The 19,441-nt window shown below is 38.2% G+C and overlaps 1 protein-coding gene across 2 annotated transcripts in view; it reads left to right on the forward strand.

Moving 5' to 3' along the window:
• Window positions 1-648: 648 nt before the first annotated feature.
• Window positions 649-19,441, forward strand: part of PIWIL2 (piwi like RNA-mediated gene silencing 2) — a gene marked incomplete at both ends in the record, with an annotated part of 34,056 nt that continues 15,263 nt past the window's right edge. Inside the window, 12 exons of one of the 2 annotated variants that reach the window (XM_081135544.1) lie at window positions 649-840; window positions 1,694-1,785; window positions 2,186-2,320; window positions 2,907-3,113; window positions 3,731-3,841; window positions 6,755-6,872; window positions 7,321-7,445; window positions 8,275-8,362; window positions 8,667-8,773; window positions 16,347-16,535; window positions 17,095-17,179; window positions 17,864-17,953. In XM_081135544.1, coding sequence (XP_080991670.1) covers window positions 652-840; window positions 1,694-1,785; window positions 2,186-2,320; window positions 2,907-3,113; window positions 3,731-3,841; window positions 6,755-6,872; window positions 7,321-7,445; window positions 8,275-8,362; window positions 8,667-8,773; window positions 16,347-16,535; window positions 17,095-17,179; window positions 17,864-17,953 — 1,536 coding nt within the window. The remainder of the gene's footprint in view (window positions 841-1,693; window positions 1,786-2,185; window positions 2,321-2,906; window positions 3,114-3,730; window positions 3,842-6,754; window positions 6,873-7,320; window positions 7,446-8,274; window positions 8,363-8,666; window positions 8,774-16,346; window positions 16,536-17,094; window positions 17,180-17,863; window positions 17,954-19,441) is intronic. The other variant, XM_081135543.1, reaches the window with a different exon arrangement.

Consider the following 19,441-nt stretch of genomic DNA (forward strand, 5'->3'; position numbering starts at 1 on the left):
CCTCATTTCTGGTTACCTGGGGGAGAAGAGGGTGTTAAATGTCACGTGAAATTTATGTAGGCTCAAAGCAGAAAAGTTCTGTACTGTGGAGACCTCAGTTTTGGTGAGCTTGTAAAGTTTTACAGAAAGGAATTGGATAAGATTCAGAGAAGCCACTAAGATCAAGGAGGAGATGGAATAGTTTAATGTGATAATGAACTGGAAAAAAATTAGGATTCTGGTAAAGGAAAGACAGGCCAAAAAACAAAGCAAAATCCATAAATATTTATCGAGTGAACATTACGATGTGTCTGTGTTAACTATAAGTTTTCTTATGCTCATCCATAAAATGTACTTCCTTCTAAAACAGGTAGTTAACATAGGACTAAGTTCTCCAAGAGGCTGTTTAGGTAGAAAATATAGGAAAATTTAAGGGATTGCTAATGGGGAGTGTTTAGAATACTCTGGGATAAATAGAAGCTTTTGAAGGGAACATGATATAGGAAGCTGGTTGTATCACTGGTCTGATCCAAAGTAGGGTGTTTTTTTTTTTAATGCTTTATAAGTCTGTCTTGAAAGAAAAGGAAAACAATTGGGAATCTTTAATCTTTATAAAATGCCGACAGGTAATTAACCAGATCAGGATCGACACCCGTGTACTCCAGCCTTTCAATGGATCCTGTCCGACCACCCTTCAGGGGCCCTTCTGGGCACCCATCTCAGTGTGTACAGATGCCAGGCTCTTGGCCACAAGCTCCTAAACCTTTGGACTCGACTCTGGGCAGGGCAAGACCTCTAGGCAGAGGCCATGTATTTGGAAAGCCAGAGAAACCAAGCCCACAGAGTGGGCCAGCACAAAGGGTAAGACCATGTCTGGGTGCATAGTAGCAGCATGTAGCTTATCAGAGAAAATGGGTTTCACCCGGCCAGGTGTGGCTCAGCGGTTGAGTGTTAACCTAGGATCCAGGAGATCGCATGCAGTTCGATTCCCAGTCAGGGCACATGCCTGGGTTGCGGGCTCAATCCCCAGCTGGGGGTGTGCAGGAGGCAGCAGATCAAGAGGACTCTCTCATCATTGATGTTTCTCTCTCTCTCTCTCCCTCTCTTTTCCTCTCCCTGAAATCAATAAAGATATGTTTAAATTTAAAAAAAAAAAAGTAAATGGATTTAAAAGTGCTTAGAAAACTGAAATCTTATATATGGAAATAAGAGTTGGTTTTTTTGTTTGGTTGGGTTTTGTTTGTTTGTTGTTTTCCTTTAACAGGTAGTTGCATCTTCTGGGCATATATTTCAAATTCTAGTTGTGAGTCTAGAAAAAGTGCCTCATAATGAATGCTAGATGGATTTGGATAAATGCCTTAGTCCTCTAGCTTATATAAATATACATATAAATATAGAAATAATAGGTTTAAAGATACATCCTTTTGCTCTTCTCTGAGTATTTAGATTTTTACTCTGGATTTGGCTCTGTGGTATTAGTAGCCACTCCTGCCTTTAAGGTAATAATTGTTAAGATTGGTCTTCTTTAGAAGGCTCTTTGCCCAAATCTTTAAAAAAGAGGATCTTCAGCTATTGGTACTGCTTATATGTGCATTTTTAATTTCCTAATTATACAGGAATTTTAAGATGCTATAATTAATATCAAAAATAAAGAATTAGTAAGTATAGGGAAAACCTAATAACACAGTTATGACAATTCTTTGACTTTCCACAGGAATCTTTTGGTTTGGTCTCCATGTTCCAAGGACTGGGCCTTGAAACAATGTCCCAGACTCCTCCAAAACGGGAAATGCCCTCTTTAGGTATGTGGAAAACTAACTTGAGAAAACATGGGTGGTATGTATAATTGCTTAATTTTAAATATATATATATATCTATATATATATATATATATATATCTTTATTGATTTCAGAGAGAAGAAGGGGGAGAGAGAGATAAAAACATCAATGATGAGAGAATCATTAATAGGCTGCCTCCTGTACGCCCCCTACTGGGGATCAAACCCACAACACAGGCATGTTCCCTGACCGGGAATCGAACCTCGATCTCCTGGATCATAGTTCGGTGCTTAACTGCTGAGCCACGCTGGCCAGGCTAATTGCTTTATTCTAAAATTCATACAATTGATATTCAGAAAAATAACTATACTTTACAACATGTTCAACTCACAGTTATAGCTGGGGTTTGATCCTTCCATTCAGGTAGAGGCATTTTAGGTCGAGGCTTGTCTATCAGTATGGTACACAAGGGAAAAGAAGAATCCCATCCCACTTTTCTGGATCCGTCAGTGTTGGCAGCTGGTGATAGCAAGATGGCAGAGGCTTCAGTTGGTTGGAATAGGTGAGTAAAGCTCCCTTCTTAGGGAGCTGTCAAATTCAGATGAAGTGTCTTTATAAGTCCAAAGGGCAACTCTAAAAAGGTTATAGTATCTCACAATGAATGGTTTTATATTAAATAATGGATACTTTCCAAAAGTAGTGAGCAGCTACTGATCCAATTAGTTACTGGAAAAGGGTGAAAAAGTAGTTCTCCACTGGGCAGTTCACAGCTTCATTTGCCCTCATAAGAAGTTAACCTGATTGTAGTGGTTCTTTAATCTAAGGGAGTCAAACTCCCACCTCAATTCTGCCATGAAAGTTGGCCTAGAGAGTCAATATTAGTAGCAGTTGGTGAGTGAGTCATATTGGCGTATTGGACTTTGAGAGAATCCCAAGGCTTATGTTTCTCTTGCTGACTCCTCCAGGAAGAGAGCAAGAGAACATAGACTTGGGGGAATCATTTAGACAGGGTAGAGATAGAATTATGATTAAGAAAGGCCTGGGGTGGGATGGGGGTCAATGGGGAAAAGGGACATCTGTAATACTTTGAATAATAAATTTAAAAAGAAAAAAGAAAAGTCCTGATTTACCTCTTTTCAACATTTCAGAATGCTTGGAAGAGGGAATTTGGATGTACCTATATTACCATTAGGAAGAGCAACTGGTGGTGTAGGCAGAGGTATATACAAGGCTCCCGGTGCTATCAGCATGCCTTCTCGGGGTCCTGCCCAGCAGCCATCACCGCCACCTCTTCCCCCATCCTCACTACACTCTCTGGATCGCCTTTCACTGGGGACTGCAGAACACAAGGAAAAGTAAGTCGGGAGCTCAGCCATCTCTGCTTGGTAGTGATGTGAGAGGGAGCCTTCTCATAGTATTATAAACATTGTTTCTGTTGTGTCTGAAGTTCTCCATGGGTGGTAGGTATTTCACGGTTGTTCATTTTGGTTTTTTTGCTCTTGGGGAGAATCACAAAGAGTTGGGACAATTCCTGATGAAGTGAAATAGGATTAGTGATATAGAGATAGTGTGTACTGGAGAGTGGACTCATGGCTTTCCCTTTCCTTCCCAATTCAGACATAGACAATTCTTTGTCATGTTGAAGATAAGGAAATCATTTAGGAAAAATACTACAGCAATTCATTTTTTTAAATAGAATTCATTCTTGTGTTCCTAGTTAGCTGGCCTAACTTATCCCAGTGATATTACTATGACAAATAGGATGACCTTGCTTCCTTAATCAGAGATTACTATTTATTTATCTACTAGTCTTCAAAGCTTGCTTTTGTATGTCTCAATTCTTGCTTTGTGTATCTGTAAGCAAAGTGTAAAATACTACTTTCCCCTATCTTATTTTCATATATATGTGGTGTGGGTTGTTTGGTTTTTTTATTTTTGGTATGTTTGGGTGCTTTTGTTTTTTATTTTCCAGAGAGTTTTTTGTGAAGCAAGGATCAAAAGGAATACCTCAACCTTTGGGACTGAACCTTATCAAAATACAGTGTCATAATGAAGCAGTTTATCAATATCATGTGACTTTCAGGTATTCACAGCTTTTTTTCTCTGTATTGTTCACTTTTTAGAAGTAATGAAATCATTCCCTTGGAATAGCTGAATATTTTTTTGCATAATTTCTGGTGAACTCCCCCACCCCAACAGTAATGCATGTATGTAGATCCTCATAGTAAGTTTAAGGTTAACATTTTATTTATTTATATTACCAATTCTGATTTTAACTTAATAGGTGCAGTTTTATGCATGAGATTAGAGGTGATTTACTGTGAAGTAAACGAAGCTTAAGTTCAGGGCCTAGTACTTACATAAACCCCCTTCCATGACCTTTTAACTTATTTTGTATCTGTAATTTTGTATTCCTCATCTTAAACAGAGTCCCTCTTCCCCAATGGTATAAGACGCACATTCCATAAAACCTGGATCCTCCCTATATGAGTCTCATATCAATATTTGATGGTTCTCCGGTGACAATCTAGGGTTAAATTTAAGGGTGAGAAAATCAGAGAATATAATTTGAATGTTATATCAGTAACTTTAGGACTGATTATACTTTTTCATTTTCTTTGTTAAACTCACCCAAGGATATTTTTTCCATTGATTTTATAGAGAGGAAGGGAGGAGGAGAGACAGAGAGAGAGAGAAACATCGATGTGAGGCACACCGATTGGTTGCCTCCCGCACAAGCCCTGACTGGGGCTTGGGATCAAGCCTGCAACTGAGGTGCATGCCCTGGATCGGAATTGAACCTTCAACCCGTTAGTCCACCGGCTGATGCTGCAACCACTGAGCCAAACTGGCTAGGGCTGATCGTACTTTTTTAAAATTAAGAATTCATATTAGTTTGTGTTCTCTCTTAAAATTTCAGGAGAGTCATTAGCTGGAGATTATTAGCTGGGATGAGTGTTTTGGAATATCTATGGAGAAACTAGGAAGATGGAAGACTTGATTTTTGAAGGACAACTACTAATTGGTACAAGAGGAAGAAGTGGAGTGAAAGAGAAGAAAGGAAGTTAGGGAAAAATACCCAGAAGACAGGTTATAAAGACCAAGAAAGGGCCCATTTTAACGGAGAGGAGGTGGTTGACTTTGACCACAGGAAAAAAAGTTATTGAATTGGCTTCTAAGAGCACCCTGGGTGATTTTCTAGTACTTTGTTAACGTTACAAAGAAAAAGCTAGACTAAAAAAACAGAGCATAGGAATAGCCAGTGAATTGGCTATTATTTAAAAAGTGCGTAAGAGGAATGAGAACTGGAATGATGATTAAAGAGGGTAGCAGGATTGCTTTAAAGGTTTCTGTGAGGTAAGAAAGTGGAGCTGAGCACATGTGACAGCTGAAGAGAAGTATCTGGAAAGGGATGAAACTGAACCTTGGAGAGTGGAAGGGAATGGGAATGGGCCTCTTCTGGAATGTAAGGGAAGGAGCTGAGCATTAACAAGAGGGAAGAACCCTTTATCTGGAAATGGATTGACAGATGTTAGTGAAACAGAAAAGAGAGTAAGCATCTTCACAGGTCTCTGCGTTGACCAGGAGAAGACGTGGATTCTTTAAATTCAGAGATCATAGATCTGGATCTTTGAAGCTACAGTGTGAAGAGGATGCCAGGCCACAGGGAATACTGAGAGGACTTGTTACAGTGGACTGGTCATATTGTAGCTTCCTTGAACAACAGGAAGGGAGTCTAGAAAGGCATCTTTATTTTTTATTTTTTATATATCTTTATTGATTTCAGAGAGAGGAAGGAAGAGAGAGAGAGAGAGAGAGAGAGAAACATCAAGGATGAGAGTCATTGATCAGCTGCCTCCTGCATGCCCCTTACTGGGGATCGAGACCGAAACCCTGGCATGTGTCTTGACCGGGAATCGAACTGCAATCTCTTGGATCATAGATTGATGCTCAACCACTGAGCCATGCTGGCTGGGCGTAGAAAGACATCTTTAAATATTGTGTTCATATAAATGCATGTATATGAAATTTTTACGAAGCATTTTAAAATGTAAATGTGAATGTTTGGTTTTGGGGTCAACAATATTGTGGATTACCACTTGTGGGTTTTTTTAATCTTTATTCATGTACTTGAACGTGCTTGACCCTTGTAAGCCTTGGATTTGTTTAAACTTTTCATTGTAGAACAAGGTTTTGTATTATTGTGATGTAATGGGGCAGTCATAGTACAAAGGAGCTACTAGAGTTTTTCATAACTGTAAGATTCGTGGTAATTAATCAATAAAAAATTGAAATTTTCACGAGTGAAAAAAGGTTAGAGTAAAATCCCATAATAAAGTTTTACTGGAACGTAGCTATACTTACTGGTTTACATATTGTCTGTGGTGCTTTTGTGCTATGTTGGCAGAGTTGAGTATTTGCAGCAGAGCCATATGGCTGGTAAAGCCTAAAATATTCACTGCCTGGCTCTTTATAGAAAAACTTTTCTGACTCTGTGGTCTAAACTCTGGAAGAATATATACTAACATACTAAAGCACTTGTATTTTCGGGATGGAATTATGCGTTTTTATTTTTTGTGAGCAAGTATCCTTGGGTCAAAGTTCTGTTTTAGATAAAGTATTTGAATTTTTTTTTTTTAAGGCTTGTCTTGTTATTTTTTAGATTTTTTTTTTTTTAAATATATCTTTATTGATTTCAGAGGTAGGAAGGGAGAAGGAGAGAGAGATAGAAACATCAATGATGAAAGAGTCATTGAACGGCTGCCTCCTGCATGTCCTCAACTGGGGATTGAACCTAAAACCCAGGCTGGGAATCGAACTGAGATCTCCTGGATCACAGGTCTTCGCTCAACTGCTGAGCATGCCAGCCTAGCAGTATTTGAATTCTTAATATGACCACTAGATGGAGCAGTAGTTACAAGAGACTACTTCTTTCAAACCTATTGAACAGCTATTTGAGTCAAATTGAAATAAAATCCTCTTTATTATTTTCTAGCCCCAATGTGGAATGCAAAAGCATGAAGTTTGGTATGTTGAAGGACCATCAAGCTGTCACCGGAAATGTCACTGCTTTTGATGGATCTATTCTCTATCTGCCTGTTAAGCTTCAACAAGTGAGACTTTAAGAGTGGTGCTTTGAGTGGTAGGAAGTCATAAACTTCCTGAACATTTGAGTTGCCCTTTCCTATTCTTAGGGAGAAGTTAGACTTCTCCATAACAAAGAAATGACAAAGTGAGAAACTTTTACATTTGTATTCTTCAAGGAGTCTCTTCTTCCATGAGAGGAGTAGTTGGAGGAAGCCTTTGACTTCAGTGGCAAAGGATGGTTTAAGATTTCAAATTCAAAGGGATCTTTTGCTAGTTCTCCATTGGGTTTCTCTCACCAAATCCAGTCTTAAATTCTGGTAGTCACGCTGTGATTTTCTCCAGTGGGCAGCAAAGTGAGATTGGAAAATAGAAAACATATTTAAGATATTTGAGTGTTTTCTGGGACACAGTTGGATTAGGTTAGGGCTTGGTAATTTTGTCATTTCTTTTTACTTGCATATATTTATTTGTTAGGTTCTTGAGTTAAAAAGCCAAAGGAAGACTGATGGTGCCGAGATCAGCATTAAGATTCAGTTGACCAAGACCCTGGAGCCCTGTTCTGACTTGTGCATCCCCTTCTACAATGTTGTTTTCCGTCGGTGAGAAAACAGCTGATGTCTTATTTTCCTTACCCTCAAGTCTTGTATTTGGAATGATACTCTTCAAGAAGCTTAGATGGTGCTACACTACAGTGGGTGTATAGATGAGTTTGGGAACATTTAACAAATAAATGGATGATACTGAGGCTAAGTTACTCAGAAGTTATCTTAAGTGATTTACCAGATTTGGGTATGTGAAAGTAGGTTTGAGTTAGTTGGATAAGGGATGAGTTCAGGAACTTTAAAAACAGGTGTTTAAAGTGCATATTTAATGGTATTAGTGATGGGGCTACTTGGAGAGATTGTGGGTAAAAATTTTTGCTGGAACAATTTTTTCCCCATTTCATTGAATTTGGGGATACAGATAGCTCATAATTTTTAAACTTTCTTTTAGACTAATAATGTTATTCCCTAACCACCTCTTTTTTAATGAAACACAGAATCTAATTTCTCTCTAGTAAGCTGAACTGCCAGGAACAAACATAACTTTCTTTGCTAGACTGATATTCACAAATTTAGAAACTGAGTCTCTTGCACACTTTTTAGTTAATAATGAAAGTAATATAAATTGAACCTGGGAAATCAACTCAGTTTTTGGTTACCTGGTAAATAGGAAAAGCTGTAGTCAGTTACATACACCCCAAGATAAATGCCATGGTAATTTTTCTCATTCTTTTGTCAAGAGTGTTTTCATGATAAAAGCTATGTTGTGCAAAGGGCACCAACGTTTCTGACCCTTTAGGCTGCCAAAGGAAATGTAGCTAAAAGTAATTGGGCTTAATTTCTTGGATTCTTCTACTAGAAAACCCATTCTTGCTCTTCTTTTCAGGGTAATGAAACTTTTAGATATGAAGCTTGTGGGGAGAAACTTCTATGACCCGACGAGTGCTATGGTACTGCAGCAACACAGGTTGGTGGTGGTTTCCTCTTCCTCACTTGTAAATATTCTGGAAAGAAATTTTGCATTGAAATCACCATATTTAGGACAAAAATCTCATCAGTATGTTATGATAGTGAATACAATTTATCAGTTAAATCTCTTCCATAGTTTAGTATTTTAATAAGTTTACAATGATGTTGATTTAACTGAGTTTGTTTCCTGGTGCTTTTTCGTTGCTGGGGAAGGACAGTATCTGCGCCAAATTTCAGACGGGGGCATGGAAGTGTCTGTGCTTATTTTAAAACTGTAAGGTAAAGCCCGCCTTTCTCTTCAGATTGCAGATCTGGCCAGGCTATGCAGCTAGCATCCGGAGGACAGATGGTGGTCTCTTCCTGCTAGCTGATGTCTCCCATAAGGTCATTCGCAATGATTCTGTGCTGGATGTCATGTGAGTGAATGGTGGGATCTATCTTTAACATGCTAACAGTTTTCTGAAAAGTTCAGTAATAGCTGGTAATAAATACATAATAGCAAATGTTCTGTTTGACTTTTAAATTGTAGAACAGATGAAGAATGCTGAATGGAAGTGCTCCATTTCCATACGTCCTGCCAAGATAGAGGGGGAATTGTGTTTAAGTCTCTGGTTAAGAAGACTTGGTTTAAACAGAAACACCCTACGTTTTTGTTTAAATGTGTTACTATATCAAATATTTACTGTAGTAAGTATCGATGTGTATAATTTGTAATGGCTACATGAAGTGCATCTGTGATTCATTTTTTAGGCTGTGTACTTAGAAATGGAATTATTTAATGGAAATGCTAAACATTTTAAAGATTTTAAATAAATATTTAATATAACAAGATATTTAAGTATATATTGACTCTCTAGAAGTTTATTTATTCAGTTTATTTTCCCACCAGCTATGTACAACTACTGGGTGTTACTAGGTTTATAATCTTTGCTTATCCGGTAAATTTGTTCATTCCTTTACTCAACTTCAGTCGTGTACCAGAGTCTTGGGACGTACCAGTTAACAAAACAAAGAACGATCCCTTTCCTCATGGAGCTTACATAAATAACTTATTATATTATATTTTATATTATATTATATTAATTATATTTATTATATATTATTATATCAGATAAGTAATAAACATAAGTAAATTGTGTAGTACACTAGAAGTGATGAGAGCTATGGAAGAAAGAACAGGTATGACACAGGGTGGGAGAGGTGAACAGTACTAGAGGCTGGCTGGGGAGGGATGGAGAGCTGTAATTTTTAGAGTGGTCACGGAAGCTCATTTGAGCCAACTCTTGCAGGAGGTGAGAGAGTTAGCCAGGTGAATATTTGGGTGAAGGGAATTTGCCAGAGGGACAGCTGGGGTAAAGGCCTTAAAACAGAAGAATGCCTGGCTCACTCCAGAAGAGGAAGGGAAGCCAAGGTGGCCTAACCGGAGCGAGCGAGGTCAAAGTAGTGGGAGGATGGAGCAGATGGGGGAGAGGACAGAGGGCTCTGAAAGGCTAGCGTAAGGGTTGTAGCTTTTATCCGGACTGAAATGCAGGCCTTGTAGCCAGGCAGTGACATGCTGTGACTTGAGCATAAGGGGAATAAACTAGTAGGATGGGGAAGAAGTGGGGAGACCAACCAGGAGGCTGTTGTAATCCAGTGGGGGAATGAGGGAAGCAGCAGTGGAGGTGCTGAGAAGCGGTTGGCTTCTGGATATATTTTGAAAGTAGCGCTCAGGCAATTTCCTGACTGATGGGGGGTGTGAGAGAGAGGTTGAGGATGGCTCAAACATTTTTGGGTGAATTTATAATGCTTCATTCTATCTCTGCTTGATCGACAGGGCCTGCATCTCTTTCTCTCACATGGTACACCCAACCCTAGTTTATTCCTAGCATGTAGTAGATGTTCAAGAATACTGAATAAAAATAGAAGTCTTTAAAATCACTATGTCTGTCTTTATGTTTTCTGCCTTCACTTTCCTGCTTAGAAAGGTCTACTTATTTTATGTTTTAATGTTTTCCGATGTTAACCTTCTGGAATTTATCTTGGTGTGATGTTGGGATCATCATTATTGTCTTGGTATTATTAGACAATTTATTGAAAAATATTTTTCTTTAGATTTAAATCACTACCTTTATCATTTTTTGAAGTACTTGGAATTATTTCTGAAAACTTCATTTTGATCCAGTGGTTAAAAGTCAGTTGGCATTTTGATTGGCACTGACTAGGGAGAATGTTCAGTGAGTCTTCCTATTCACATATGTGGCATGTGTTTCCATTTATTGAAATTGGTTATACTTTTTAACTTAAGTTTTACTTCTGTAAAACTTTTAGTCATATTTTATTGTGACTACGCAAAAACTATACATAGGTGAGCTATGTAGTATATACTATGATTATTTTTGTTTTCTGCATAATTGTTTATCTTGGATATGAAAATTGTTTTTTCATTTTCTAAGTACATAAGTATATGTATGCTTACCACTAATTCAACTTCCAAATTTTCCTCACTCTACATTCCAATGCTGTGTATCTTGTCAATTTTATCTTCCTTCACTCCCCCACCCCAAATTATATTTCTTGGATTGTCTAAATAAAATTAGATACAGCTTTGAGCACCCATTCTCCAAGATAGTAAGAAGTCCTGTGTCAGGTACCAACCCATTATGTCACACACACGAACTCCAGGGTGTTTGTGATCCTGGTCCTTACTCCAGCTCCAGAGCCCAAGCACTTGGGCACAGAGTGCTGACCACACTGTCTGGTGTGGAGCTCTGGTGTCCTAGGCCTCCCTTGTGCCCTTGCAACTGTTACAGACTTGGGGTTCTGCCACCTCTCTTCCCCTGTGCCCTTTATGTTCTTATAAACCACTGGAAACCACAAAGGAGTGATTATTTTGCTGGAGGTCAGAAACGTCCAGTCCTTAGGCCTGCAGCAGCTTTTATCTTTATCATGAATGACCCAGGAATGGTTCAGAGGATAGTGAGGAACTAAAGCTTGCCAAATAAGGTTAAGTTTTGTATGTTGTTATTAATGCATTTAATGACCCATCCCTACAAAATTCAGTATTGTCTTTGAAATCTCTGAATCTCTGTTAAAACCTGATTGGCTTTAATTTGGACTGGTTGCTCTCCAGGCTGGTTGGACAACCATTGTCTTGGGGTTCCTCATTTTTTTTTTTTTTTTTTTTTATCCTCACCTGAGGATATGTTTTATTAATTTTAGAGAGAGAGGAAGGAGGGAGAGAGAAAAGAAAGAGACATTGATGTGAGAGCGAAACATCAATAGGTTGCCTCTTGTACACACCCCACCAGGGATCGAACCCGTAATCTAGGTATGTGCCCTGACTGGTAATCGAACCCCACCTTTTGGAGTATGGGATGTTGCTCCCACCAGCTGAGCACCTGACCAGGGCAGGGCTCCTCTTTATTGTAGTGAGTCCTTTTCCCTCGTACACCAAATCTGTAGTTTGGATCCATGGCTATTTTCTTGGTTTACTCTCTCGTCTTGTGTAGAGTGTAGCTTCCACTGTTTTTCTGGGGAAGGGTAGATTTGCAGATGTTTAAGAGATCTTACATGTTTGAAATGTCTTTATTTTACCTTAGTTTGCTTGGGCATAAAATTCTAGGTTGGAGATAATTTTCCCTCAGAATTTTAAAGCATTTTTCCATTGCCCTTTTTAAAAAAATAATCTTTATTTACATTTACATATTTCACAGTGAAACTGTTTCCTTATTTAAATCTAACTCTTTGGTTATTCTCATTGTAATGCTCTAGTTGAATACGCCTTATTTCTGGATTTTTCTACTTCATCCTGTAGATGAGTAAACAACCATCTTCTACAGCATTATTCTGTCTTTTTAAGCTTATTTTACTTTTTGAGCAAGCCCAAAACTTGCTTTTGACATTGTCTCATCCCTTCTTTTTTTCCATATTTTCCCCCCAACTTTATCTGTTAAATGTTGTATAGGTATTCACTTTCAAAAAATTATTAGTATGGGTTAGTAATGTATTTTAATACTGGTAATACAGGTTCTTCCTCCCTACTCATATTTTTATTATCTTCCTTTATCTTTTCTGTAACTATTTTCACATTTATTTTCCAGATTAATTTTAGAATCTTTTTGTTGAGCTCCCCAAAAATGCCATTGCAATTTTGCTCCATTGTTGTTTTGCTTGCTAATTTGCTGCTGAAAGGGATATAAAGCCATTCTGATTTCTGATGCCAGAATCTTCATACATTCCTTCCCCCACATCCTCTTGGAAGCTTTGGGAGTGTCTCTTTACTCCAGTCTTCTGAAATTTTATATATTTTTCATTTCTTCCACATCTCTTAGGAATCTGATTACTTTTCCTTTGCCTGAAGAACCCCCTGTAGTGTTTCCTTTAGTGTGGAATCTGCTGGTGACATATTCTCTCAGTTTTTGTTTATTTAAAAATAAAAATGTGAGCCCAGCCAGCGTGGCTCAGCGGTTGAGCGTTGACGTAGGATCCAGGCGATCAGGGTTTGATTCCTGGTCAGGGCACATGCCCAGGTTGCGGGCTCGATCCCCAGTCGGGGGCGTGCAGGAGGCAGCCGATCAATGACTGTCTCATCATTCATGTTTCTATCTCTCTCTCCCTCTCCTTTCCTCTCTCTGAAATCAATAAAGGTATATTTTTAAGAGAACAAAATAAAAAAAAATAAAAATGTGTTTTATATCTTGCCTTAAACTGAGAATTCTGGGTTTGGCAGTTATTTTCTTTAAGCACTTGAAAATATCCCATTATCTTCTGGCATACAGTATTTCTATTGACAAATCAACTACCAGTATTACTGGGTTTGTTTGTTTGTTTTCTAATATATATTGATTTCAGAGAGAGGAGGAGAGAGAGAGACATCAATGATGAGAGAGTCACTGATTGGCTGCCTCCTGCACGCCCCCTACTGGGGATCGAGCCCAAAACCCGGGCATGTGCCCTGACTGGGAATCAAACTACAATCTCCTGGATCATATATATGTTGATGCTCAACAGCTGAGCCATGGCCAGCTGGGCTAGTGGGTGGTTTTTTTTAAGTATTATGTCCTTTTTTTTTTTTTTGTCTTGTTCAGTTTTCAGAAATTTTACTATAGTGTGTCTAGATGTGGTTTCCCAGTATTTATACTGCTTGGCCCTTCTGTAATCCTCTCCTCTTGAGTATGGGCTGAACCTATAGTGACTTGTTTCTAATGAATAAAATATGGCAGAAGTGATGGAATGTCACTTTTTTTAATAAAGAAAATTGAGATATTATCAACATATATTAGTTTGAGATATACAAAGTAATGATTTCATATACATATATATATACATACATATATATGTACATATACACACATATATGTGTGTGTGTGTGTGTGTATATATATATGGAAAATGATCAGTACAATAAGTCTGGTTAACTTCACCACACATGGTTTTTTCTTGTCATAAAAAAAGTTTTTGTTAGAACTTGTAATACCTACTCTTTTTGCAACATTAAAATATACTATACAGTATTATTAATTATAGTCACCATGCTGTACATTATATCCCCAGGACTTATTTATAACTGGAAGTTTGTACCTTCTGATCATTTTCACCCATTTTGCCTGCCTCTGGCAACCAGCAATGTGTTCTCTGTATCTATAAGTGCTGTTTTTTTCTTTTTGCAAATTCTACATATAAGTGAGATTATGTAGTATTTACCTTTCTCTGTCTGATTTATTTCATTTAGCATAATGTCCTCAAGGTTCATCTATATTGTCACAGATGGCAGGATTCCTTTTTTTATAGCTGAAAAATATTTTATCTATAAATATTATATATATGCGTGTGTGTATCACATCATCTTTATCCATTTATCTGTCAAAGAACACTTAGGTTGATTCCATGTCTTGGCTGTTATAAATATGCTGCAGTGACATAGAGTTGCATATATCTTATGTCTTTTTGAGTTACTGTTTTCATTTTCTTCAGATAAATGCCAAGAAGTAGAATTGCTGGATCATATGATAGTTCTATTTTTAATTTTTTGAGGAACTTCTATATTGTTTTCCATAGTGGCTACACCAGTTTACATTCCCACCAACTGTGCACAAGGGTCCCTTTTCTCCACATACTTGATAAGACTTATTTTTTGTCATTTTGATAGTAGCCATTTTAAGAGGTGTCAGTGATATCTCACTGTGGTTTTGATTTGCATTTCCCTGATGACTAAGGATGTTGAACACCTCTTTATATACCTGTGGGCCATCTGTATTTCGTCTTTGGGAAAATGTCCATTCAGATGCTTTGCCCATTTTTCAGTTGGATTGTTTGTATTTTTGCTGTTGAGTTGTATGAGTTCTTTATATATTTTGGATATAAACCCCTTATCAGCTATATGATTTGCAAATATTTACTCCCATTCAGTAGGGTGCCTTTTTATTTTGTTGGCTGTTTCCTCTGCTGTGCAGAAGCTTTTTAGTTTGATGTAATCCCACTTGTTTATTTTTGCTTTTATTGCCTTTTCTTTTGGTGTTAGTGAATGTCACTTCTTAGGTGCGATTATAAAAAGATTATGGCTTCTGTCTTAAGTGTTCTCTATTACTGTCTCTTGGGTCACTCACCCTGGGGGAAGCCAGCTGCTATGTTCTGGAGCAGCTCACTGAGTGAGCTTAGAACCAGATTACCCTTCAATTGAGCCTTGAGATGTCTGCAGCCCTGGCAGACAACTTGCTTGCAGCCTTATGAAAGACCCTGGGCCAGAGGCACCCAACTAAGCCACACTTGAATTCCTGACCCTCAGAAACTATAAGATAATAAATATGTGTGATTCTCCTTTTTAACTTTCAGCTTTATTTAGATATAATTCACATGCTGTATAAGTCACTCATCTTAAGTGTGGTTCAGTATACTTACAGAGCTGTACATTCATCACTACGATCAATTTTAGAACATTTTCATGACCTCAAAAAGAACTTCTGCATCCCTTAGCCATCACTTCCCAATTTCTTCATCCTTCCCCAGACCTAGGTAATAACTAATATGCTTTCTATATCTATATGTTGGCCTATTTGGAACATTTAATATAAATGTAATTGCATAATGTAAGTATAATAATCTTTCACTTGGCATGTTTTCAAGGTTCATCCACATTGTAGCATGTATCAGTACTTCATTCCTTTTTAATGACTGGATAATATCCCATTGAGTGGTTATATCTTACTTTGTTTTACCTATTTATCAATTGATCATTGGTGGTGTTTTCACCTTTGTGCCATTACAAATAATGCTGCTGTGAACATTTATGTACAAGTTTTTCTGTGGACATATGTTTTATTTCTCTTGTGTAGGTACCTACAAGTGGAATTGCTGGATCATATTGTAGCTTCAACTACCTGTTTTCCAAAGTGGCTATACCATTTTACATCCCCACCAACAGAAAAATAAAACAAAATCTAGACTTGCTACAATGTATTATCTGAAATGTTTAGTTTTCAATTACAAACTATTAGATATACAAAGAAATGGGAAAGTGTGACCAGTAATCATGCAAAAAGTCAGTAGAAACTTACCTTGAAGCGCTCAGATACTGGACTTCACACACAAAGAATTCAAAGCAGCAATTATAAATAAATTCAAATAACTAAAGGGAAATGTGATGATGAGTCAACAAATATGGAATCTCAGTAAAGTAATAGAAACTAAAAAGCAAAGCAAAACAAAATATGTAGAAATTGTAGAATTTGAAAGTAAAATAACCAAAATGAAAAACTGGTAAGATGAGCTCACCAGCACATTTGAAAATGGCAAAAGTAAATAATCACGAACATAAAGATAAGTCAGCAGAGGGTATCCAATCCAAAGGAGAGAGAGAAAAAAACTCTCTATTTAAAAGAGATAATTGGAGCCTTTTGGTGCTATGTAGTTGTGAGTGTACCGCTAAAGTCCTTATTTGCCTCACCAATCCCTTTCATATTGTTCTGTGTATACAAATGTGATCCAAATGTCTTTTGTCTGTTTCCAAAGGCATGCCATGTATCAGCAGAACAAAGAAAACTTCCAGGATGAGTGTACTAAGCTTCTTGTTGGCAATATTGTCATAACCCGATACAACAACCGTACCTATCGTATTGATGATGTAGATTGGAATAAGACTCCAAAAGATAGCTTCACGATGTCTGATGGGAAGGAGATCACGTTCTTGGAATACTACAGGTAGAAGAGACTGGGCTTGGCAGGGGGTGAGCATAGTCTGCCATTCGGTACAGGATATTGAGTTCCTTAGTGGCATACAACAGGACACTTTTAAAATAATTGGCTTGGTAGTTAACTCCTTTGTGAGATTCGACCTGACTATGCCACCCCTTACAGTTTCATTCCTTTTAGTACTTTTGGAAGTTACTTCATAAATTAATCTCAGGCCTTTGAATTGTATTTCCTTTGCTGGTTTGGTTAGAAGTCTGGTTGGAGAGATTAAATGAAAGTCATTAATCATTCAACTACCATTTTGCCTTTCTAGCTGCCTAAGTCCGTTAGCCTGATGTAGTTCTAAACAAATTCTTTCCTTGACCATTAGCCTGTTTCGTCTCTATTTAATTGTAACAGTAATTTGAACCTGCTTTTTGCAAATATGCTATGATGAGTTTCCAGTGGACCCTTTACAAGGGTCTTATGCAGATTTGTACCTCAGTGCTGGTTAAGAGAATCAGACTATGTTGCTATAAGAGTAGTGATGCTGCTTCTGAAATTTTTTCCTGCCTCTATCCTACTGTAGCAAAAACTATGGGATCACAATTAAGGAAGAGGACCAGCCACTGCTGATCCACAGGCCCAGTGAGAGACAGAATAACCAAGGGATGGTGAGTGGGGGTGTTCATCAGCCACTCTTAGCCTTCTTCACTGCCCTGGGAGCCGAGGAGCAGTGAACATGATTATAGTGTGGTTGCAGAAAGCTGTTGCAGAGTTTTGTGTGTGTCTTCTCGCCAGAGGTGCCACCTCTATAGGATTTGCTTTTGAGATCTCCATATTGAAGAGCTAAATATTCACATGAGCAAGTTAGATGAAGGAATCAGGAGAATTTGCTGCTAAAGATGATTAAAACCCTGGATTCATTAGGGAAGTTTTAGACATTTTAAGAGGGCTGTGGCCAGAGCAGTGTCTTGACACCTGACTCTTCTGTCTTAAGTGTGAATGGTGAAGATTGACAGGCGAAGATAAGGTGGAGGTACCAGCTTGATAGGATGTATTGTCTTGGCTTGTCTGGAGGTTCAAGAGGGACAATTTTTTTTCTAGTTCTTCCTCTCCTTTACAGTTTCAATATTTTTCCCTTTACCTACTACAACAGCTGTGAGTATTGTGACTGAAGGTAAAAGGGTAAAGTACTTGTAGTGTTTCACTGCCCTTTGGGGTTTTATCTTCCTTACTTTGCCAGTGATAGCCCTGCAGGGCCAGCACTGGGCATGGCATGGCATGTCCTGTATAGGGCAGGGGAACAGGATCGTCTTTTCCTGCCTTATTTTTCCCTCTTCGTTCTTTATTCAAAGCTTCTAAAAGGTGAAATCCTGCTGCTGCCTGAGCTTTCCTTCATGACTGGGATCCCTGAGAAGATGAAGAAGGACTTCAGGGCCATGAAGGTAAGAAATGCCTGCTTTGAGTGGGAGACTTTTTCAAGAGCAAATTGAGCTAGAACCGTGCTAGGCTTGCATCTTTACCTGGGCAAGTCTATTCTTCCAAGCTTCAATTTTCCTCTCCATAAAATATGATCCATGTTCCTTCCCACACACTGAAAAAACCATTTGGAGCTTCCTTTTGAAAGTGGTTAGAACAGTAGAGAGGAGAGTAAGGTAAAAGGAAACAAACACCCTTACTGAGCGGATAGATGACTGTAAACTGGTCATCTGATCATAAATGAGATTCTTTGAGAGCACTGCATTTTTAAAAACATTGCTATAAGCCTTCAGTTTATTTGAAGGGATGGAGGAGATAATGTAGGAAAAAGTCAGCAAGTCAGAGGATGAGGTAAAAGGATAGAAGTTTATCTTGTGGGGCCTGGGAGTGACCTGGAAGTTTTTTAGGCTAAGTTTCTGTAGGAAATAGCTAGGAGAAAAACGAGTCCAGATGCTGAGTGTGTCACCTCCACACTCTGTCACTCTGTGACTCCTAGGGCTTTCCACACTTGAGATACTCTTCTTCCTCACTTTGCCAATCAATGTCTAGCTTATCCTTGGACCATGTTTGACTCGGATGCCACATACTATTTTTAGTAACATCATAAAGAGCCTGAAGTGACACTTAAAATTCATGTAAGAGTTTCTTTCGTGTTTACTTTCTGATACTTGTCATTTTAATATGTGGGTCAAGGTCCTCCCTTACAACTCCCAGCCGCCTAATGACTTTATGATGACAGAAATATCTATATAGTTCCATACACTTCCTTACCCTGACTGCCTCCCAGGGAACAAGAGCTGTATAATTTATTAGTCCCAGAATAAATAAAGAACTCGCTTATGTGATTCAGAAGGATGTTGTAGCTCAGTACTTGAGTGTTGACCCTTGAACCAGGAGGTCACTGGTTCAATTCCTGGTCAGGGCACATGTCCGGGTTGTGGGCTTGATCCCCAGTAGGGGGTGTGCAGGAGGCAGCCGATCAATGACTCTCTGTCATCATTGATGTTTCTGTCTCTCTCCCTCTCCCTTCTTTTTGAAATCAATGAAAATATTTTTATTTATTTACTTATTTATTTATTTATTTTTTAAATATATCTTTATTGATTTCAGAGAGAGGAAGGGAGAGGGAGAGAGAGAGATAGAAACATCAATGATGAGAGAGTCATTGATTGCAGCACGCAACCCGGGCATGTGCCCCAATTGGGAATTGAACCCCGATCGCCTGGATCCTAGGTCGACTCTCAACCACTGAGCCACGCCCGGCCAGGCAATGAAAATATTTTTAAAAAGCAAACATAGCTTTGAAAAAGAGATAAGACTCAGATGCCATGAGGGAGAGAGCAACAACATTTAAGATTAAAAATAAGAAGAAAAAAAAGAAAAAAAAGATTAAAAATAAGAATTCTTTTATGATTATTAACATTTCTGAGAGAGATTATTTAAGTCCTTGAAGA

Source organism: Miniopterus schreibersii (assembly GCF_964146895.1).
Source record: "Miniopterus schreibersii genome assembly, chromosome: 4".
NCBI lineage: Eukaryota > Metazoa > Chordata > Mammalia > Chiroptera > Miniopteridae > Miniopterus > Miniopterus schreibersii.